The sequence below is a fragment of the Chlorocebus sabaeus genome, chromosome 5 (assembly GCF_047675955.1).
Source record: "Chlorocebus sabaeus isolate Y175 chromosome 5, mChlSab1.0.hap1, whole genome shotgun sequence".
In the NCBI taxonomy this organism is placed as follows: Eukaryota; Metazoa; Chordata; class Mammalia; order Primates; family Cercopithecidae; genus Chlorocebus; species Chlorocebus sabaeus.
In genome coordinates this window covers 4,939,481-4,963,364 of record NC_132908.1, presented here as the reverse complement: position 1 = coordinate 4,963,364, position 23,884 = coordinate 4,939,481, and the positions used below count along the sequence as shown (strand labels likewise).

Below are 23,884 nucleotides of genomic sequence, written 5' to 3'. Positions count from 1 at the left end.
CACCCCGCACACCTTCTGGACCTGGGCATTCAAAGGACTGACGGACCCTCTCCAACACTAGATACTCCAGCTGCCTCCATTGTCTTAATTGTTTTTCTCTGTTTACCAAGATAATGAAAGCTCATTGTTTTGAACCCTATGATACAGAATGCTATCAAGAGAGAAAAGAAGCCTGGGCACAGTGGCTCATGCCTGTAATCCCAGTACTTTGGGAGGCCAAGGTGGGAGGATCACTTGAGCCCAGGAGTTCAAGACCAGGCTAGGCAATATAGTGAGACCTCATTTCTATAAATATATATATAAATTTTTATATATTAGAATCTAAAAACTAGCCGGGCATGGTGGCGCATGCTTGTACGCCCAGCTAAGGCTGTACTCTGGAGGCTAAGGCAGGAGGATGGTTTGAGCCCAGGAGTTCAAGGCTGCAGTGAGCCATGATTGCATCACTGCACTCCAACCTGGGCAACAGGGCAAGACCCTGTCTCAAAAAGAAAGAAAAAAGGGAGTAAAAGGCTGGGCACGGTGGCTCACGCCTGTAATCCCAGCACTTTGGGAGGCCAAGGTGGATGGATCACTTGAGGTCAGGAGTTCAAGACCAGCCTGTCCAACATGGTGAAACCCCGTCTCTACTAAAAATACAAAAATTAGTCGAGTGGGGTAGCACACGCCTGTAATCCCAGCTACTCAGGAGGCTGAGGCAAGAGAATCGCTTAAACCCAGAAGGTGGAGGTTGCAGTCAGCCAAGATCATGCCACTGAACTCCAACCTGGGTGACAGAGTGAGTGAGACTCCATCTTAAAAAAAAAAAAGTTGGGGGAAGGAAAGATCCCCTATAATCCTTCCCTTTACAAGCAAAATTAGTGGGAAGGGATTTGGAGAGAAATCTCCATTTATTTGACTAGACAAATTTTTGAAGTGAGAGTATTACTTTAAAAAAATTTTATAGCCAGGTCTAGAAAGGTTACCTCAAAGCACAATTTTGTAATCAATTACTCAAGCCCAGTTTCAGTCATTTGTGTCATTGTCAGTGGACTTTTGAAGAAGCCAGGGGCATTTTGATTCTGAAGTCAGTTTTGTTAAACAGAAAAACTGAAAGGCCAGCTTTTCTGGTCACTCGGATGCAGTGAAAATAGCTGAGTTCATCTGAAACTTCCCCGGCATCTGACCCAAACTGAGGGCAAGTGTTTAACTGAGAAACAAAGACAAACATTAAGTATAGAAAACCCCTTTTGTGCCTCCACAGTGTGCAAGTTATGTTGAGTTATGCAGCTATTTTGGGGACAATAATGTTTTGTAAACAGTCGGCAAAGTGCCTTTGTTGGCAGTGTTGCTGTGGCTTGGGAACATTTCACAGAAAAGGACTGTATGGAAGATAGAATGACATGGTTGTGGCAGTCCCTTTGAAAAATACAAATGACTTAAATTAAGGCAGGTACAGATGAGATTTTTTTTTTTTTTTTTTTTGAGACAGAGTTTCACTATTCCTCCAGGCTGGAATGCAATGGCATGATCTTGGCTCCCTGCAACCTCCACCTCCTGGGTTTAAGTGATTCTCCTGTCTCAGCCTCCTGAATAGCTGGGATTACAGGTGCTTGCCACCATGCCCAGCTAATTTTTGTATTTTTAGTAGAGATGAGGTTTCACCACGTTGGCCAAGCTGGTCTCGAACTCCTGACCCCAGGTGATCTGCCCTTCTTGACCTCCCAAAGTGTTGGGATTACAGGCATGAGCCACCTTACCCCGCCCCAGATAATAAAGATTTGGAAGTCTTTTTTTCACTCTACCCACAGGTGTCAGTATCTAGAAACTCAACAGTGAAGGGAGTAAATGGAGCTCTGCCTTCATTTGTGGAACATGAAGCTTACAAAATATGTTTAACATACCCAACAAAGGCAATGCAAGTACATTACTAGTGCTATTCATGTAGTTTTTCTGTTGTTTTGTTTTCTTTTTCTTTTTTCTTTTTTTTTTTTTTTTTGAGACAGAGTCTTGCTCTGTTGCCCAGGCTCGAGTGCAGGATGGTGTGTCCAGTCCTGCCTTACTCTACGAATAAGTGCCCAGCCCCCATTTTCTTTATTTGTGAAATGGGGATGAATATACGCGCCTCATAAGGTTGCCATGCAGATGAAAAGTGATTGTGTGTGTATGTGTGTGTGTTTGCCTCGCACAGGGTCCAGTCCTACCAAGTGACAATAAGTGGTCGATAAACATAAATAATCACTCTTAGTTTAAGGCTCTGGCAGCTCACATGTTCTAAGACCCAAGCATTCGTTCATTCACTCATAAGAAAAGAGAAACTGTCCCCACCTTCTCTGACAGTCCAGGGACCTATGGTTCTCTGCCACGAAGCTGAGACACATTAGCCATAGGATGGAAAGCCATCGACTGCATCTGCTTAATAAATGCCGACTTAATTTGTCATGTTTAGGGTTCTTAAAAGTACTTACAATCACTGCACTTGAAAATACTTGAAAATAAACCATGCCCTATACCCAATCATGCTGCTATAAAGACACATGCACACATATGTTTATTGTGGCACTATTCACAGTAGCAAAGACTTGGAACCAACCCAAATGTCCATCAATGACAGACTGGATTAAAAAAATGTGGCACATATACACCATGGAATACTATGGAGCCATAAAAAGGATGAGTTCATGTCTTTTGTAGGGACACGGATGAAGCTAGAAACCATCATTCTGAGCAAACTATTGTAAGGTCAGAAAACCAAACACCACATGTTCTCACTCGTAGGTGGGAATTGAACAATGAGATCACTTGGACACAGGGTGGTGAACATCACACACTGGGGCCTGTCGTGGGGTGGAGGGAGGGGGGAGGGATAGCATTAGGAGGTATATCTAATGTAAATGATGAGGTAACAGGTGCAGCACACCAACATGGCACAAGTATACATACGTAACAAACCTGCACTTTGTGCAGATGTACCCTAGAACTTAAAGTATAATTAAAAAAAAGAAAAAAAAAGAAAAAGAAAAGAAGCCATGCCCATGAATGCAGCACTTAAGGCTATATGAATGGGGGCCAGGTGCAGTGGGTCACACCTTTAATCCCAGCACTTTGGGAGGCTGAGGCAGGTGGATCACTTGAGGTCAGGAGTTCGAGACCAGCCTGGCCAACATAATGAAACCCCATCTCTACTAAAAATACAAAAATTAGCCGGGCGTGGTGGTGTGCATCTGTAATATCAGCTATTCAGGAGGCTGAGGTACGAGAATGGCTTGAACCTGGGAGGCGGAGGTTGCAGTGAGCCAAGATAACACCACTGCACTCCAGTCTGGACAAGAAAGTGAGACTCAGTCTCAAAAAAATACAAGAAAATGGGGCTTAGAAAAGTTCAGCAACTTTTGTTGTTGTTGTTGAGACAGAGTCTCGCTCTGTCACCCATGCTGGAGTGCCATGGAGCAATCTTAGCTCTCTGCAACCTCTGCCTCCTGGGTTCACACCATTCTTCTGCCTCAGCCTCCCGAGTAGCTGGGACTACAGGTGCCTGCTACCACACGCGGCTAATTTTTTTTTTTGGATTTTTAGTAGAGTTGGGTTTTCACCGTGTTGGACAGGATGGTATCGATCTCCTGACCTTGTAATCCACCTGCCTCGGCCTCCCAAAGTGCTGGGATTACAGGCGTGAGCCACCGCGCCCGGCCTAAGTTTAGCAACTTTCTAAAGACATATTACCAGAGCATGGCAGAGCACAGGGGAACCCTAAAGCATCTGAATTCACATCCCTGGATCTCTTCACCATCCCCTGGTGTTCCACTTCCATTACACAGAAGCAAAGTCACACAGCCACAGGCAAAAACAGTAACGATCATAGCTGGATCTCAGTGAGCATTTGATCTGCGTCAGCCCTGTACTGGGAGCTTTATACACATTGATTCGACCCACAGCATGACACCAGGATTTGGAACCCAGGAGATTCCCATTTTGGTGATGGGGAGAGGGGGCTCATGGAGGTGAAGCAACTTGCCCCACAGTCACTCAGCTAGTCAATCAGGGAGTTAGAATATGACCCTAAGCCAGTTCCTGCTTCTTCACAGTCCTAAAACCATCTGCCTGTAACAGCACAACGTATATGGATGATTTCAGTGATGCTTTTAAATCCTCTGTGTGACAATAAACTTATACGCATGTAGATCCATAGAATAAGACAAGACTAGACACACAGACACACACAGCCACCAAGAGATATGACAGTCCCTGGATAGAAGGCTGGGGTTAACCAGTCAGTGCTGGGGTGGGACAGACGGGAGTAGGTGCTAATGTTTCTTACACTTTCAATACATTAATTTATAAGACTTTGGTATAATAACAGGGACAGCACATTTCATGAGCTGCTTCTGTGTGCTCGTCACACAGCCAGGAGCACCAAGAATTATCTCATTTCCTCCTCCTGGCAACCTCATAGCATTGTCCCTGTGTTACTGAGCAGGGAAGTGAAGTGCTGAGAGGCAGAGGGATGGGGCCAAGAAGGAATTCCACGTGCACCTACCTCCAGCTTCTGCCCCCAGGGTGCAAAGACCAGTGATCCAGGGGGCCAAGGATCTGGCAGCCAATTCTAGGCCTCCAACTGACTTGCTGCACAATACAGAGTACATCACAAAGCAAACCTACCCACTCATTCTCTCTCTCCTCCCTGTATCAGCTTCCTTGAAGGGGAGGTAAGGGGGTCTGTGAGCAGGAGGTCTCTGTGGTTAATGTGAGGTTCTAGAGTCTCCTCTGTGGGGATCTGAGCCCCGACTCCACCTCTTCCTAGGTACAGAACTTGGTGTCATCTCTTCACCTGTCAAAGCCTCAGTTTCACGGAGGTTAAATGGGAATAATAACAGCTATTGGGAATTGGAAGAAACATCATCTGTTAAGACAGTGCTGTAAACATTCAACGAACAGCTGCTGTCATTATCACCACCATTCCATTTATCACTGTGATATGCCATTATATCAAACGATGGCAGTGGCTTGGCCCCTGATACCTTTGTTTTCTATCAGGAGAGTCTAAAGTAAGGGAGCAGGCCAGCTTCAACAAGGAGAAGGAAGAAAGACTTTGTGTTTTGGTCACTGGGCTGAGGATAGGATGGTCGGACAGAGAGGTCACCGGTTAGAAGTTAAACCCACCAGGTCAGCTGAGTAGCTCACTAATTCCTGCTGATCTGGGAGTCTAAGGAGCTCCATCTTCCTCCAGACATAGCTGATCTCAAGTCCCTCCAACTGTCACACGGGGGGCCCAAGAATCAGGAGTCACTCACCGCCATGACCAGCTCAAACGGGTACTTGTAGACTCGGACAGGAGACTGGTATCTTTGCACCATGTTCACGCTGGAGCACCAACAGAAGTCACCAGGTGTGCACGGAGCCTGGGGCGAGGGGTAAGTGGTGAGGTCGCAATTCCCACCTCGGGAAGCAGGGACACCACCCACCAAGTGTAAGGGGCAGCCCCTGGCCCCACCCACACAGCTCCCCAGACTTCAAAGTGAGAAGGCTGATATGACCCCCAATTACTCCAGGCCAAGCCCCAACAGCTTCCCTATCATTAGCCATGGTCCCAGACCACGCTCAGCCTTCCAAGAGCAGTCAGCACCCCCAAACATTCCTCTACCCCCACCTCTTCACACTGAGGGCCCCCAAAAGCCTCACTGCCACCCACACAGACACACACACGTTTGCAATTCTTACACTCCCACGGTTCTCTTCACGAATGCACCCCGCAGCTTGCCACAGTCGCCCACCCCCATGTCTCCTTGCACCTGCCCTCCCATTTTCCTCCCAGACACCCTGACATACACACACAGCCTTCACCACATTTCACAGGCACTGTCTCTGCCACACACATGCACACACGCAGGTTTCCCTCCCACACGGGACTGCTTTTGCACACGCCTCCAACTTTGCACACACATCCAGCTCCCTGAAACACGCACCTGCCCAACTCCACACACACAATTCCCCTGGTGTGCACAGACGTGCACACACGCACACACACCCAGGCGCACATGTACACACACGTACACACACGTAGAGACACTCACACACGCATGCACACACAGGTCCCCGCAGCTTTGCTCACCCTTGCCCTCGGGAGCCTTCGGGAACGCAGCCTAGGGCAAGTGCCCTGGAAGCCCTCCCGGCTCGGGAGCTGAGCGCTTACGGGCTCCCGCGGCCGCTTGGCCCGGAGCGCAGCGACTGAGGCGGGGCACGATCGCGGCTCCCTAAGCCTGGGGCGTCCCGCCTTGAACACCCTGCGGCCAGGACAGCCGTGGAAGGCCGGAGGGGCGTGAGAAAGACCTGCCGAGCCGAGAGCTCTCCAGGACCCGGGACAGCGGAGATCCTGGCCTGGCCCCGCCCCTGGCCTGGCCCCGCCCACGTCCCTGGCGATGGCCCCGCCCAGGTTGGCCCTGCCCCCTAACTGGTCCCTCTCCACTCTGGCCCCCCCCCAGGCTAACTCCCCCCGTTCTAGCCCCGCCCCTTATTTTACATGTATCTTGCTTGGCCACGCCCTCAGCTCGGTCATTTCTCCAGATTGGTCACACCTCAGGAAGTCCCCGCCCCCAAGGGCCTCAGCCTCGGGATTGATCCGGCCGTAGGAAGACCCCACTCTAATCTAGCTCTGCCCCCAAGCGGACCCTGCATCCGGGCCGACCCGCCCCTCTCAGTACTGTTTACATTTGTAAATGAGCACATTTTAGGTCTTTTCTTGCTCAAATTGACCTCGCCCTTGTACCGCTGCACTTGGGTTTGACCGGCTCCTCTACCTGTCCCCACCCCACGCCCCGCGCATGCACCTTCGCCCACTCTGCACACCTTCACAGAGCGCCTGCTGGGGGTCAGCAGGTCTATCCAGGGGCCGGACAGCCGCCGGTGAGCCACACGCACGAATCCCTGCCCTCGTGGAGTTTACACTACGGTGGGGAGACAGACACTCAATAAATAAGACAAATATATGATGTGTGAGGTAGTGAAAAATTCCAACGAGAGAAAAATAAGCAGGAAAGCCGCTCAAGGAGCCAGCGGAGAGAAAGGACGATTAAAAACAGTTAAGAGGCCGGGCACGGTGTCTCATGCCTGTAATCCGAACACTTTAGGAGGCCGAAGCGGGAGGATCGCTCGAGCCCCGGAGTTGGAGACCAACCTGGGTAACATAGCAAGACCCTATTTCTTTTTTCTTTTTTTTTTTTTGAGACGGAGTCTCCCTCTGTCGCCAGTGGCCGGATCTCGGCTCACTGCAAGCTCCGCCTCCCGGGTTTACGCCATTCTCCTGCCTCAGCCGCGCCCGGCTGCAAGACCCTATTTCTACAATTACTGTTATTTTTTAATTAGGCCAGGCGCGGTGGCTCACGCCTGTAATCCCAACACATTGAGAGCCCAAGGCGGGCGGATCACCTGAGGTCAGGAGTTTGAGACCAGCATGGCCAACATGGGGAAACCTGGTCTCTACTAAAAATACAAAATTAGCCGGGCATGGTGGCCTATGCCTGAAATCCCAGCTACTGGAAAAGCTGAGGCAGGAGAATCGCTTAACCCAGGAAGCAGAGGTTGCAATGAGCCGAGATTATGTCACTGCACTCCAGCCTGGGCAAGAACAACAAAACTACATCGCAAAAAAAAAAAAAAAAAAAAAAAAAAAAAACAAAAACTTAGCCAGGCACTGTTGGCACGTGCCCGTGGCCCCAGCTACCTCTTGAGGCAAGAGGATCCCTTGAGCGCAGAAGTTTGAAGCTGCAGTGAGCTGTTACCTGGCCACTGCACTCCAGCCTGGGCAACAAAGCAAGACTCTCTACATAAATAAATAAACCAACAGGGAGTAAGGGAGCCTCCCTTGGGAGAGTGACATTTGCCCATCACCCCCATTTTAACTCACACTTAACCCCTTCCAGCCCTCCCAGGACTCCCGGGGGACCAACCTTGCTCCCAGAAGTCCTGCGTTGCCACTCCTCATCTGTTTAGCCTACAAGAGCCAAGAAGCTGGCTCTGGACAGCACTGTTATCCATTCACTCATTCAACAATGACTGAGCACCTACTATGTGCCAGCGTGGGGTGAATTCATCCCTTCATGCAGGGGAAGTCAGAGGTGGCCAGGGAGATGGACAACCCCTGATATATTTCAAATATGTCATTGGACCCTGTGAAAACCACCTCTTTCCTTCCTAGGCTGCATCACATTCTAATCATTGCATTTATTCGTTTTATCTATCTGTGGGTTCCTGGCGGTCTCTCTCAGGAGACTGGGAGCTCCCTGAGGGCAGGGGCTGTGGCTGCCTTTCTCACCTGCCCGCATGTTAGCAAGAATCTTGCTGGGGATCTGGCAGGCAGCAGGTGCCCAGCACTCTCTTGGCTAAGGTTATCAAGGGCGGAAATGGGACACAAAGTTCCCATCCCTGTCGCAAGGTGGCAGCAAATGATAGTCCATGGCTCCTGGATTAACCACAGGAGTGAGTAGTTGGGGGACATGGGATCCAGGGATGACTTTCCCAACCCGGACTCACCCAGGAAATGCCCAGCTCTGCCCAGGCATTGCCACAGAGCAAAGTGAACGTTAACACCGTTAGCTGCTGTTACCACCACGAAAGGCGTTAGGTCCGCCTCTCTGCCGCCCAGCATTGAGGGAGGACAATGACTCTTCGTGGGAGACAGAGGTGTGACAGTCCTGCGGGTACAGACAGCTCAAAGTGGAAACTGGGGCCTGGAGGGGAGTGAGAACCCCATTCTCTCCTCCTCCAATCCCAGGAAAGGGAATTAATAACGCCACCAACACCCACTCCAGCTGTTTGTGGGGTTGGTTTGTTGGTTGGTTGGTTGGTTTTTGAGATGGTGTCTGGCTCTGTTGCCCAGGCTGAAGTGTGGTGGCACAATCTCGGCTCACTACAACATCTGCCTCCCAGATTCAAGCGACTCTCCTGCCTCAGCCTCCCGAGTAGCTGGGATTACAGGCGTCTGCGACAGCGCCAGGCTAATTTTTGTATTTTTAGTAGAGACAGGGTTTCACCATGTTGGTCAGGCTGATCTGGAACTCCTAACCTCAGGTGATCCACCTGCCTCAGCCACACAATATGCTGGGATTACAGGCATGAGACACCATGCCTGGCCCAGTTACCTATTATTAATACTGTTCTACTAATTATTCCTATCACTTATTGACAGTCCATTGGCACTTACTATACCTGGCACCATTCTAAAGTTTTACAAACACGAACGCATGTAATCCTCAAAGCAATCCCAGAGCAATGAAAATGTCTTGGAACTTGTCAGAGGTGGTGATTACACAACGTTGCAAATGCACATGCCAGTGAATTGTACATATTAAAATGATTAATTTTCTGTTACGTGGCTTTCATCTCAAGAACCATATACAGTCAAAACTATTTTAATCCTCATTTTACAGGTAAGGAAACTAAGGCACAGGGAGACTGAATAACTCACCCAAGGCCACACAGCCAGTAAAGAACTCAAACCCAGGACTCTGGTTCTCCAGTGACTTCTTCTCCCAGAGCTGCAGCTGACACTCCAGGATCATGTGATTTCCAAGCCCTGAATTAGAAGATCTCCAGGCACCCTGGCTCCAGGACAAGAAGGCGCCACAAGGATAGGCTGATTCCCCGGAGGTGCTGGGCATGAACTCAGTCCCGGGGCAGGATCTTTAGCCTCTATCTGCTGCTTCCCACCTGCCCTGCAAGAATGACCCAGCCAAAGCTGCCTTATGAGGAGGTGGGTTTGGGGAACCCCAGAAACCACCGCATGTCTCTGAATGTCTTCCCAGCAGATGGGCCACTGCCAGAGAATACTCAACCATTAGTGATGCATTTGTTTGAGTAAAACTCTGGACCCAATCCAAAGGCAGATGTTCCTGGAAGGCATCCTGCTGGGAATGTCCTGAGTTGAATGGCTCAGTGTGACACTAAGGAGAGTTAAAGAGGGTGTTATGGTCGGGTGCGGTGGCTCACGCTTGTAATCCCAGCACTTTGGGAGGCCGAGGTAGGTGGATCACGAGGTCAGGAGATCGAGACCATCCTGGCTAACATGGTGAAACCCCGTCTCTACTAAAAATAAAAATAAAAAAAATTAGCCAGGCGTGGTGGTGGGCACCTGTAGTCCCAGCTACTTGAGAGGCTGAGGCAGGAGAATGGCGTGTGTGAACCCGGGAGGCGGAGCTTGCAGTGAGATGAGATCTCGCCACTGCGCTCCAGCCTGGGTGACTGAGCAAGACTCCATCTCAGAAAAAAAAAAACAAAGAGGGTGTTATGACTGGCAGGACCCAGGGTCCAGACCCTGATCTGGGCCCTGGAATACATAAGGGGCCCTGGAATGGCTCTGAAGCTGGAGAGGATGCAGCAAGCGGGGTACGGTCCCCAGCTTAATTTTATTGTGGCAAAATGGTCCGGGCACAGTGGCTCTACCTGTTATCCCAACACTTTGGGAGGCCGAGGTCGGTGGATCACCTGAGGTCAGGAGTTCAAGACCAGCCTGGCCAACATGGCAAAAACCTGTCTCTAATAAAAATTAAAAAGTTAGCCAGGCATGGTAGCACATGCCTGTAACCCCAGCTACTAGGAAGACTGAGGCAGAAGAATCTCTTGAAGCCTGGAGGCCGAGGTTGCAGTGAGCTGAGATCACACCACTGCACTCCAGCCTGGGTGACAGAGAGAGACTCCATCCCAAAAAAACAAAAAAAGAAAAAAAAAAAAGCAGCCGGGTGTGATGGCTCAGGCCTGTAATCCCAGCACTTTGGGAGGCCGAGGTGGGTGGATCACCTGAGGTCGGGAGTTCGAGACCAGCCTAATCAACATGAAGAAACCTCGTCTCTACTAAAAATACAAAATTAGCTGGGCGTGGTGGTGCACGCCTGAAATCCCAGCTACTGGGGAGGCTGAGGCAGGAGAATCACTTGAACCCTGGAGGCGGAGGTTGCTGTGAGCTGAGATCACGCCATTGCACTCCAGCCTGGGCAACAAGAGCGAAACTCCGTCTCAAAAAAAAAAAAAAAAAAGCACATAACCCAAAAGTTACCATTTTAACCATTTCTTAGTGTAGTGCATGCCTATAATCCCAGCTACTCAGGAGGGTGAGGCAGAAGAATCACTTGAACCCGGGAGATGGAGGTTGCAGTGAGCCAAGATCATGTCATTGCACTCCAGCCTGGGTGACAGAGCGAGACTCTATCTCAAAAAAAAAAAAAAAAAAAATGCATATAACACAAAAGTTATCATTTTAACCATTTCTTAGTGTACAATTCCGTGGCTTTTGGTATACTCACAAGATGCACGTACAATCAGCACCACTTTCTAGTTTTGGAACATTTTCATCACCACAAAAGGAAACTCATACCCATGAAGCTGTCACTCCTCCTTCCTCCCTTCCCGCAGCCCCTGGAAACCATTCATCTGCTTATCTGCTTCCTGGAGGACATCTCATTCGTCCCAGGTGGCCTCTACGTTGTGTTGTTTCTTGCCCCTTCTCGAAGCAGAGCCCAGAGGCCTCCCGGATTTGGGAATGTCCAGGGCTATCAGGATGGTTGGTAGGGCCGTTGTGTACAGGTGTGTAGGTTGGAACCTGCAGAGCTCTATGCAGCAGTCCTGGTCATGGGAGCAGCTTTGACTGAGCAGCAGCTGAGTCTGGGGCAGTCTGACCCAGGGGGCTTCACAGTCAGGACCTGCCCACCTTGACCGCCAGGCGGGCTCCCAAGTCCATTCACTTCACTAAGACTTCTGGACTGCACCAAGTGCTGCGTGAAGCCCAAAGGAGAGAACAGCACACAGTGGGAGGAAGGTGGCCTGAGGGATGGGAGGGTGGCCCTGTGGGAGGGGTCGGGTGGTCAGGCACTTGGGGTGGGTACAGGAGTCAGATCAACCTCGATGTGCGTTCTGTCCCTTCTAGCCCCCAGCTTTGTCGCCTCAATGTCCCCTCCTTTTAAAATGGGGTAACATGGACCGAGCATGGTGGCTCACGCCTGTAATCCCAGCACTTTGAGAGGCTGAGATGGGTGGATCACTTGAGGTTGGGAGTTCGAGACCAGCCTGGCCAACATGGCGAAACCCATCTCTACTAAAATACAAAAATTAGCTGGCGTGGTGGCGCACGCCTGTAATCCCAGCTACTTAGGAGGCTGAGACAGGAGAATTGCTTGAACCCGGGAGGCGGAGGTTGCAGTGAGCTGAGATGGCACCACTGCACTCCAGCCTGGGCGACAGAGTGAAACTCCATCTTAAAAAAAAAGAAAAGTAGGGGAAACATGGAAAATTATTCAGCGTTAGAGAGGAATAAAGCACCCACAAGCGCTACAACTTGGATGAACCTGGAGGACATTGTGCTCAACAGACAAGAACTGAGTGATTCCAGGTTTGAGTCACTAGAGGAGCCCAATCCACAGGGACAGAAAGTAGAACGGTGGGGGGAGGGGTGGGGGGAGGGGCCTGGAGAGTTAATTAACGGGCACAGAGTTTGGGGTTTAGAAGATGAAAAGAGTTCTGGGCCGGGCACAGTGGCTCACGCCTGTAACCCCAGCACTTTGGGAGGCTAAGGTGGGTGGATCACAAGGTCAGATCGAGACCATCCTGGCCAACTTGGTGAAACCCTGTCTCTACTAAAAATACAAAAATTGGCTGGGCTTGGTGGTGGGCACCTGTAGTCCCAGCTACTCGGGAGGCTGAGGCAGGAGGATCTCTTGAACCCAGGAGGCAGAGGTTGCAGTGAGCTGAGATCACGCCACTGCACACTCCAGCCTGGTGACAGAGCGAGACTCTGTAAAAAAAAAAAAAAAAAAACAAAAAACAGAAGATGAGAACAGTTCTGGAGGCTGGGCATGGTGGCTCACACCTGTAATCCCAGCATTTTGGGAAGCCGAGGCGGGCGGATCACAAGGTCAGGAGTTTGAGACTAGACTGGCCAACATAGTGAAACCCTGTCTCTACTAAAAATACAAAAATTAGCCGGACATGGTGGCACGCGCCTGTAATCCCAGATACTTGGGAGGCTGAGGCTGGAGAATCACTTGAACCCAGGAGGTGGAGCTTGCAGTGAGCCAAGATCGCACCACTGCACTCCAGCCCGGGCGACAGAGCAAGACTCAGTTTCAAAAAAAAAAAAAACAAAAAAAGAGTTCTGTAGATGGATGGTGTGATGGTTACACAACAATGCGAATGCCACTGAACTGCACATTGAAAAATAATTAAGATGGGCAACATTTTATATATATCTTACTGCAATAAAAAAAATCACATGAGCCGGTCTGAGTGCAGTGGTGTTTACAACTAATTATCACAACCGGTTGCAGATTTCTTTGTTTTGTTTTGGTTTGGTTTCTCCACTCCCACTGCTTCACCTGATTAGCCTTTTTTAAAAAAAATCACATTGAGGCCAGGCACAGTGGCTCACTCCTATAATATCAGCACTTTGGGAGGCCAAGGTGGGCAGATCATCTGAGGTCAGGAGTTCGAGACCAGCCTGGACAACATGGCGAGACCCTGTCTCTACAAAAAAATACAAAAATTAACCAGGCATGGTGGCAGGCCCCTATAATCCCAGCTACTTGGAAGGCTGAGGTATGAGAATCGCTTGAACCTGGAGGCAGAGGTCGCAATGAGCTGAGATTGTACCACTGCACTTCAGCTTGGGTGACAGTGTGAAATACTGTCTCAAAAAAAAAAATCACATTGGAAACTTTTTTTTTAATGGGGTTAACCGTAGTGTTATCCTGAAGGTTGATGGAAATTGCGTGAGGAAAAGTAATTGCACAGGGACCCCCAGGGGACCTGGGTAAATGTTTGTAACTGTGCTGGCTCGGAAGGAGGGGCATCTCCCACGGGACTTTAGGGTGGGCAGGGGGTGGGGACTTGACATTGGACACTTGAGGTGGTGGCCAACACAGCATAGGAAGGTGATAACTCTGCTTTTTGGAGATACAGAATTCGTTTATTTAAAGTGTGCAATTCACCTGGGTCTGGTGGCTCACCTCTACCATCCCCGAACTTCGGGAGAGGCCGAGCAAGGATGATTGCTTGAGGCCCGAAGTTCCAGGCTGCAGTGAGCCATGATCACACCACTGCGCTCCAGCCTGAGCAGTACAGCAAGACCCTTGGCCGGGCACACGGGATCACACCTGTAATCGCAGCCCTTTGAGAGGCCAAGGAGAGAGGATCAGTTTAGCCCAGGAGTTCAAAACCGGCCTAGGCAAAATAGTAAGCCTCCAGTCTCTACAAAAAATTTTAAGGCTGGGTGAGGTGGCTCACGCCTATAATCCCAGCACTTTGGAAGGCCGAGGCAGGCAGATCTTGAGGTCAGGAGTTCAAGGCCAGCCTGGCCAATGTAGTGAAACCCCATCTTTACTAAAAATCCAAAAAAAATTAGCCGGGCATGGTGGCGGGCAACTGTAGTCCCAGCTACTTGGGAGGCTGAGGCAGGAGAATTGCTTGAACCTGGGAGGCAGAAGTTGCAGCAAGCCGAGATCACGCCACTGCACTCCAGCTTAGGCATCATAGCGAGACTCTGTCTCAAATAAATAAATAAATAAAGTAAAAAGAAAAAAACAGGGGCCGGACGCGGTGGCTCAGAGGAACCTGGGGACAATGACCTCTTGTCACTGGAGCCGGACACTCCCACCTGAAGGTCAGCTCAGGTCTTCAGGACCTCTCAGTGTGTAACTCTGCCCACCAAGCAGGGGTCAAAACCAGGGACTGGCCGCTGGGGAGGGGTCACAGGCACCAGCGCCCAAAGCTCGACCCCATCAACAGAGCGACTCTAGGGACCCGCCAGCTCAGTGCCTGAGGCCTCAGCTGCCCACCCAGGCCTGCTAGACTGCCCCTGCCTAGAAGAGGACCAGGGACCCGGGCTGTCCTCTTCTCCGTACCTGGGCCCAGATGGTCCCTGGGACAGCCACCAGACACACGCAGCTACTTAAATTTGCACTAATTATATTCTGTAAATATGAATATGTTCTATATTTACATAAATAACAAAACACATAAACAATAAAATTGACAATTCAGGCGGGGCATGGCGGCAGGCGACTGTCATCCCAGCATTTTGGGAGGCTTAGTCGGGAGGATGGCTTGAGCTCAGGAGTTCAAGACCAGCCTGGGCAACATAGTGAGAACCCCCCCCATCTCTATAAAAAATAAATTAATGGATTAAAATTAATTTTAAAAAATTAACAATTCAATTCTTCAGTTGCACTAGTCACATTTCACGTGCTCAGTAGCCACACGTGGCTTGTCGCCTCCTTGTATAAGAATATTTCTTGGCCGGGCACGGTGGCTCAAGCCTGTAATCCCAGCACTTTGGGAGGCCGAGACGGGCGGATCACAAGGTCAGGAGATCGAGACCATCCTGGCTAATCCGGTGAAACCCCGTCTCTACTAAAAAATACAAAAAACTAGCCAGGCGAGGTGGCGGGCGCCTGTAGTCCCAGCTACTCCGGAGGCTGAGGCAGGAGAATGGCGTGAACCCGGGAGGCGGAGCTTACAGTGAGCTGAGATCCAGCCATTGCACTCCAGCCTGGGCGACAGAGTGAGATTCCGTCTCAAAAAAAAAAAAAAAAAAATTTCCATCGTCACAGGCAGTTTTATTAGACAAGGCCACACTGAGGTCTCCCCACCCCCAACCAGTGGAGGGTGGCCCTTTGGCTGGGGGATGGGGACAGGATGGTCTGGGTAGGGGGAGATCAGGGACTTCAGGGTTGAAAGGAGGGGTAATTTGCCCACAGCGGAGTCCTGGGCCTGTGTGGGGATTAAGCCTGAGCTTGTGATTAGAGAATGGCCTGGGAGGCAGCTGATGGGGGCTTGGCTGTCCGGGCCCAGCAGGAATGTTTGAGCTCAGCAGAGAGCGTGAACAAAGGGTGGAGGCAGAGTCAGGCAGGCAGGTGGAGGATGAGCTCATGGAGACACAGGGCAGCTCCGCTCTAAAGCAGAAATGACAAAACACGACACCTGATAGCAGGCAGCTTCCTTTTTTCACTCGCTACACCCTCGGCTTCCCTGTGAGGCCCACAGGCCTCCCCGAATTCCTCCCAGACTAGGGCAGTTTTATAATTTACCACCACTTCCCCCACTGATGGGCACTTAGGTTATTTCATTTGTAAAAAATGTGGTTATCTGTTTGCTTTTCTGTCCCTCCTCCCTTCCAAGATAGGGGGCCCCCAGGATGTGGGGGCTGTATCATGTTTGCTACTATATCCCCAGAGCCAGTACACAGTAGGTGCTCAATAAATGGATGAGTGACTTGTGGGAGGTATTGTGGGGGCATTAGGTCGAGATCCTCCACTGGAGTCGGGGAGGAGCCTGGCTCCTGGGAAATGTCAGCGATGCAGATAACACGATGAGGGAACCTGGCGCCCTGCAAGCCAGGACCTCCCCTTCCTCACTGGGTCCTCAACCACCCTCAGACTGGAGTCTGGCTGCTTTCCTCATAGTGTCCCTGGGCTCCTACCTGATGGTAGCTCTGTGCCAACTGCAAACTTTGTCTCCTGGGGCACACAGAAGAGGCGCCATGATCCACCCAAGTGGGCCTCAAACTTACATTGTTTGTCCATTCCCACTCCTGTCTCCCACAGCAAGCTCCCTGGGGGCAGGAACCCAAGTCTATTGTAATTGATCTTGAATCCTAAGTGCCTAGAACAGGACTTGTCACGTAGTAAGTGCTCAATAAATATTTGACAAATGAAGGGAGGGAGGGATGGATGGATGGATGGATAGATGGACAGATGGATGGATGGATGGAGGAAGGGAGGGAGGAATGGAAGGATGAAGAGACGGATGGATGGGGCCGGGTGCAGTGGCTCAAGCCTGTAATCCCAGCCCTTTGGGAGGCCGAGGTGGGCAGATCACGAGGTCAGGAGATCGAGACCATCCTGGCTAACATGGTGAAACCCCGTCTCTACTAGAAATACAAAAATAATTAGCTGGGCCTGGTGGTGGGCACCTGTAGTCCCAGCTACTCGGGAGGCTGAGGCAGGAGAATGGCATGAACCCGGGAGGCGGAGCTTGCAATGAGCTGAGATTGCGCCACTGCACTCCAGCCTGGGCAACAGAGTAAGACTCCATCTCAAAAAAAAAAAAAGAGATGGATGGATAGATGGATGGATGGATGGATGGGAAAATGGAAGGATGGATGGAGGAAGGGAGGGAGGGAGGGAGGAATGGAGGGATGGAGAGATGGAGGGAGGGAGGGAGGGATGGATGGATGGTTGAACAAACCAATGAACCCCTTCTCTTCCATCATAGTTTTAACTTAGGATCTACTAAAGCTTTCCTGGTCCTCCCCTAAGGGGACCTTCCCCGGGATCACAATAGTGCACTGGTCCTCCCACTCATTCATTTATTCATTCAACAATGACACTGAACACCTACTCTGTAGCCCAGGCTGGAGTGCAGCGGTACAATCTCAGCTCACTGCAACCTCCACCTCCCGGGTTCAAGTGATTCTCCTGCCTCAGTCTCCCGAGTAGCTGGGATTACAGGCACCTGCCACCACGCCGGGCTGATTTTTGTATTTTTAGTAGACACAGGGTTTTGCCATGTTGACCAAGCTGGTCTCAAACTCCTGACCTCAGGTGATCCACTCGCTTCAGCCTCCCAAAGTGCTGGGATTACAGGCGTGAGCCCCCGTGCCCAGTCTAAAATTTTTTAAAATGTGCCCTTTCTTGCATATTCATCACATCTCAATCAGGCTGGAAGAAAAAGTGCCAGCCTCCAAGCCTGGTATTTGGCACGTGGCCTGTTTATAGTAAATGCCCAACAAAAGTTATTATTTGCCATGAGTCCATGTCTTCCTTTATTGAGACTTTTCAAGACCCTACAGAGCAGGTGTCAGTGTCCCCCTTTTGCAGATGGGGAAACGGAGGCTGAGAGAGGTGAAGACATTTGCCCAGGGTCACACAGCTATGAAATAGATCAGTTGAGATTTGACACCTCAACTCACTGGCTCTTCCCCATGCTACAGAGAAGTTAAGCCACCAACCCACGGTCATGCAGCTGGGTGCATGGCAGAGCCAAGGTTCAAACTCAGGTTGGCTTCAAGCTAAATCCTAATTTCGCTTTGTGTTCTGCCCCTTGTGGCCCGATCTGTCCATCACTGAGTCATCCTGGCTTGGGAGGGAAAGGGGCCCTGACCTCCTGACCTGGGCTGTCCCCCATCACACCTGACAAATATGCAGCCCCACCAGTCTGGGCAGCGTGAGGTGAGGTGGGGCAGGGAGGAAGCAGGCTTGGGCGTTGGACAGAGGATGGGAGTTTTGGGGCTGGGTTGGGCAGCCTGTCCTGCTGGGATCCTGAGCCGGCAGAGCCTGTCCAGCTCCACCCAGTCCCTCTCTCTACCCTGACAGTGTGACTTCCTCACTTAATGTCCACACCCCTGAGAGGCCTAGGGCCAGGCTTGACAAGTGGTGTCCAAGATGTGTAGCAGGTTGTCAGAAAGTGCCCCAGGGGCTGGGCGCGGTGACTCATGCCTATAATCCCAGCACTTTGGGTGGCAGAGGCAGGAGGATCACTTGAGCCCAGGAGTTTGAGACCAGCCTAGACAACATAGCGAGACCCCAACTCTACAAAAATGTTTTTAAAATTAGCCAGGTGTGGTGGTGCCCCTGTGGTCCTAGCAACTCAGGAGGCTGAGATGGGAGGATTGCTTGAGCCCAGGAGTTTGAGGCTACAGTGAGCTGTGATCATGCCACTGCACTTCAGCCTGGGTGACAGAGCAAGACACTGTCTCAAACAGAAAAAGAGAAAGGAATGTGGCCCAGGGTTCAAGATGAGGTGTCTGAAACCCCAAAAACCTGGATCTGCAAGATGGGCTGATGGGCTGGTCATAGTCACAGTGGACCCCACCCTTGGCGGGGGCAGATTCCAAGAACGCTTTGCTGAGCCCACGGCCAACCCCTCAGTGGTTGGGGAGGGGAAAAACCAGGGTGGCCGGGGGCTCAGAGCAACCACTATTTAACTACTGCTCGGGAGCTATTTCAATATTTTGATAACACACAGGGCTGTACAGGTGCATCTAGGAGACAGCCAGGAGGGCAGTTGTCAGAGCAGCGGCTCCCTGGGCTGGCAGGAGGGCGGGGCTGCCTGGCGGCAGGGGGAAGTGGCATTCTGCCAGGGGGCCCGGGCGGGTAGGGGCCTGAGGCACATTCTCAGGGGATGACTCAGGGGCAGGCAGAGTGTGACTCACCATGGACCCTCTCCTGCTCCGGCTGCCAGGGCCTGGCCTCCCCTTTGGCCCCAGTGAGACTGTGGGGAGCTCACAGGGCCCCCAGCCCAGAGCTGAGTGTGAGTCAGCCCATGTGGGCTGGAGGGCCAGCACAATTTTCCACCCCTTGAATTGTCCCGTAAGAAAAGTAAACACATGTTACAAAACAGGGGTGAAGCTGGGCCAGCCCCCTCCTGTCCCCTCAGAGTGGGGACAGGAGCAGGGCCTTCATTCCAGGGGCTGTGCACACATCCCTGCCCGCTGCTCTTCCTGATTTTACAGATGGGGAAACTGAGGTCTAGAGAGTTTAAGAGAGCCACCTGCCCAAGGTCACGGCTGAGGTGTGAGGTGGAGCCACATTTCAAACCCAGATTGGCTTCAGGCTGAAGCTTGTGTCTCCTGGATATAGGCAGACCAGGGCTGGAGCTGCCGCTGCATCTGCCTGTAAGTGTCTCCTGGCTGTGGGCAGACCAGGGCCGGAGCTGCTGCAACATCTGTCTCTGTTCACAGCTGTGTTTCTCAGGGTGGCCCCAAACTCACCTGTCTCAGAATCCCACAGAGTAGGTGTTTGTTAAAATGCAGATTCCTGGCTGGGCACGGTGGCTCATGCCTATAATCCCAGCACTTTGGGAGGCTGAGGCTGGCGGATCATTGGAGGTCAGGAGTTTGAGACCAGCCTGGCCAACAGGGTGAAACTCCGTCTCTACTTAAAATACAAAAATTAGCCAGGTGTGGTGGTGGGTGCCTGTAATCCCAGTTACTCGGGAGGCTAAGGCAGGAGAACTGTTTGAGCCTGGGAGGCGGAGGTTGCAGCGAGCTGATATTGCACCACTGCACTCCAGCTTAGGCAACAGAGTAAGACTCTGTTTCAAAAAAAAAAAAAAAAAATGCAGATTCCTTGGTGGCTCATGCCTGTAATCCCAGCAGTTTGGGAGGCTGAGGCAAGAGGATGGCTTGAGCTCAGACATTCAAGACCAACCTGGGTAACATAGTGAGACCTCATCTCTATAATTAATAAATAAATAAATGCAGATTTCTGGGCCCTGCCAAGACTCACCCAACCATATTCTCTTCCAGGGAGGGACCCTGGAATCTGCATTTGTAAATACGCCCCAAGTGGGGGTGCATAGAGCCGCAGATGGGAGAATGGCTGTCCCGGAGAGGAGGACCCCAGCCTCCACCCTGGGAGAAGGCTCGGGATGCATCCCGCATGTCCCTCTGCATGTCCCTCTGTCTGTCCCGGGCTGGGAGAATGCTGCCCTTCTTGTTTCAAACTGGTTCACAGGCGAATACCCCAAACACCTCTCCATCTGCTGGGGCAACAGTGATGACAAACAAGGAGGGCGGGTGTGAGGAACCCTTCCAAAGTTGGTGGCCTCCCATGAGCTGGCTGCCTGGTGTGGCTGCAGGAACACAGGTTTCAGGGTCGCTGAGGGTGGCCTGGTTGCCGGGGAACCAACGGCCCTGAAGGTGCAAGCAGAGCAAACTCGAGGAAAGCAAACAGCCTCCCGCACCCCGGCAGGCCGGCCCTCCACCCACGGCAGCAAAGGGGATGAGTCACTTGGCAGGAGAGGGCTTCGCGGATCCAAACAAATCCCATCTGCCCAGAGGAGGATGCACGGGGTGAGAACGGATCTCCCACCCCATCCGGCCTGCCCACAAACGTGTGGTGTGCACACGTGTGTACACACGTGCACACATACACAGCCACACCAGCTCCTAGCCCAGCTCCTAGAGAATGGAGAGGGGAGGGATGGTGAAGTGCCACGCAAATTCCTCCCTAAATCTGCTAATTCTATCCGCCACTCCTGGGCCAGGCTCAGCTGAGTCAGCGGGAGACCAGCCCAGCTGCCCCGAGCCCAAGCCCAGGAATTAGAACTCTGAAGAGTGGAGGCAGGCAGGGGTCCAAGAGCTCAGGCCGGGAGCAGGCTGACCCAGGTACCAGCCCAAATGGGTCCTGTGCTTCTCAGGGCCCATTTCCTTCCCTGAAAAGTAAGACAAGAGAGGCCGGGCACCGTGGCTGGTGCCTGTAATCCCAGCACTTCGGAAGGCCAAGGTGGGAGGATCACTTGAGCCCAGGAGTTCTCAACCAGCCTGGGCAACCATAAGACCTCATCTTTACAAAAAATTTAAAAATTAGCCAGGCTTTGTGGTGTGCTTCTACAGTCCCAGCTACTCAAGAGGTCGAGGTGGGAGGATCGCTTGAGTCCAGGAGGTCAAGGCTGCAGTGAACTCTGATCGCACCACTGCACAGCAGCCTAGGTGACAGAAGAAGACCCTATGTCTTAAAATTAATTAAAGAAAATAAGACAAAGAAGTGGCTACCTCCCAGGTAGGGAGAACTGCCCTGCTTCACGCAGTGGGGGTGGTTGGGCACGCGCCATGGTGCCTGGCACGGAGTCGGCCCTCAATAAACAAAAGGTGACATTACTATTATCAATGTCGTCACTGTTATTCAGTAGCTGAGCTACAAGCCTGTTGGCCTACAACCCTGATCTGGTTCCCTCCCCACAAACCTACTCTCACCTTCCCAGGAGCTGTAGGGAAAGGAGATTTGGCACATTGGAGAAGCCCAGAGTTTTGACACTGTTTGGAGCTCCTGTAATCACTTGTGCACCTCAGTCCCACAAACATACAGTCTCCAGCTACAGATAGAATCCCTTCCCCTTCATTAGGGCCTCCCTAACTGCCAGGGGACATACTGAGTGTTTAGCACACAGGCTTTCACGCTGTGAAGTTGATGCTAGGCTTGCAACCACTTTCCAGATGAGGAAAACTGAGGCTCAGAGAGGCAAAATGGTTTGCCCATGTTCACACAACTGAAAGGGACTGAGTGGGGGGGGATTCAAACTCAGATCTGGGCCGGGCACGGTAGCTCACGCCTGTAATCCCAGCACTTTGTGAAGTCAAGGCAGGCAGATTGCTTGAGGTCAGGAGTTAGAGACCAGCCTGGCCAACATGGCAAAATGACATTTCTACAAAACATACAAAAATTAGCCGGTTGTCTACATCTCTATAAAACACACAAAAATTTCACGCACCTGTGGTCCCAGCTACTCGGGAGGCAGAGAGGCAGAGGCAGGAGAATCACTTCAATCCAGGAGGTTGCAGTGAGCCGAGTTCACGCCACTGCACTCTAGCCTGGGTGACAGAGCCAGACTCTGTCCATCTCAAAAAAAAAAAAAAAAAAAAAAAAAAAAAAAAGGCCAGGTGCAGTGGCTCACGCCTGGAGGCCAAGGCGGTGGATCACTTGAGGTCAGGAGTTCAAAACCAGCCTGACCAACATGGTGAAACCCTGTATCTACTAAAAGTACAAAACTAGCTGGGCCCGGCGGCACACATCTGTAATTCCAGCTATTTGGGAGGCTGAGGTAGGAGAACTGCTAGGAGGTGGAGGTTGCAGTGAGCCGAGATTGCGCCACTGCACTCCAGCCTGAGCAACAAGAGCAAAACTCCATCTCAAAAAGAAAAGAAAATTCAAACTTCTTTCTTGTCCTCTTTGGGGAGGTTCAGCTAACAGTTTCTCATGCATCCTTCCAGAAGTTTTCTGTGCATAGACAAGCATATTACACACCACATACTCTCTCTTTCCCTCTTTATTTTGCACTTTGCATCTGGCACTCGACTCTGTGTGTAGTCTGCATATGTTATGCACATCTGCCTCTTTTCCAGCTGCAGGGTCTTCCCTGTGTAAGCAGCCCTGGTTACCTGACCAACCCCCTCCAAATGGGCAGCAGTTTCCTTACAGAGCTTCTCCATTAGCAATAGTGTTGCCAAAAGCATCCCAGGATGCACACTTAGCACAATGTCAGCAACACTGTTGCAGTGACCATCCTCAAGTCATGCTGAGCCTGGAGTAAGTAAGAGCCCACCTGTGGGGAAAGGTATGGGGAAGGAGAAAGGAGAGGGTGTCCAGGCAGAGGCAGAGCAGGGGACAACAGCAAGGACCAACAAGTTCCCCAGGAATTTCTCTTGGGGTGTGGGGAAGGGGTCTGTGTGGCGAGCCAGCTCCGTGTTGAGTTCAGGCTTCTGTGGGTCCCAGGTGACTCCCCGCACACCTGTGTTCTGAAACTCCCGCTCCTCTCTAACTCCTGCTCCCAATATCAGCTGGTTGGAGGGCGCATCCCTTCAGGGCCCTGAGATCTAGGCAAGGAAGTCACTTTTGGACGAGGGAGGGCACTGTGGCGCCCTTACCTGCCAATGAGGAATGCCCACCTGGGGGTGGCACCTGAAACTGAGCCAGGCATTGCTGAGTTAGGGAAGGATTGGGTTTGGTGGGTAGCTCTGTTCAGGGCTGTCTGCCTGAGCAGCTGGGGGGCTGCACACACTGAGGTCTCAGACCACCAGGGAAGCTAGTCCAGAGTTCAGATTCCTGGGCACCTCCCTCTTCAGATGCCCCCAATCAGGATGTCAAGGGTCCGAAAGCCCCAGGATATGCCTTTTACAAACTCCCCCAGAGATTCTAAGATGCAACAATATTAGAACAACCGCCTCTCCCGGGGTCTTTCTCTCCCATATGTCCCCATACCCCTTCAAAAAGTTCACAATTGGCCGGGCGCGGTGGCTCAAGCCTGTAATCCCAGCACTTTGGGAGGCCGAGACAGGCGGATCACGACGTCAGGAGAGCGAGACCATCCTGGCTAACACGGTGAAACCCCGTCTCTACTAAAAAAAAAATACAGAAAACTAGCCGGGCGA

The 23,884-nt window shown here is 51.4% G+C and overlaps 1 protein-coding gene across 2 annotated transcripts in view; it reads right to left on the bottom strand.

Moving 5' to 3' along the window:
* SEC14L5 (SEC14 like lipid binding 5) overlaps window positions 1–6,347 on the bottom strand; it is a 56,257-nt gene extending 49,910 nt beyond the window's left edge. For both annotated transcript variants that reach the window (XM_007984731.3, XM_037989875.2), the window contains exons 1-2: window positions 6,089–6,347; window positions 5,271–5,378 (exon numbers count right to left, since the gene is read on the bottom strand). In XM_007984731.3, coding sequence (XP_007982922.3) covers window positions 5,271–5,333 — 63 coding nt within the window. In that variant the 5' untranslated portion in view covers window positions 5,334–5,378; window positions 6,089–6,347. The remainder of the gene's footprint in view (window positions 1–5,270; window positions 5,379–6,088) is intronic.
* Window positions 6,348–23,884: the final 17,537 nt, after the last annotated feature.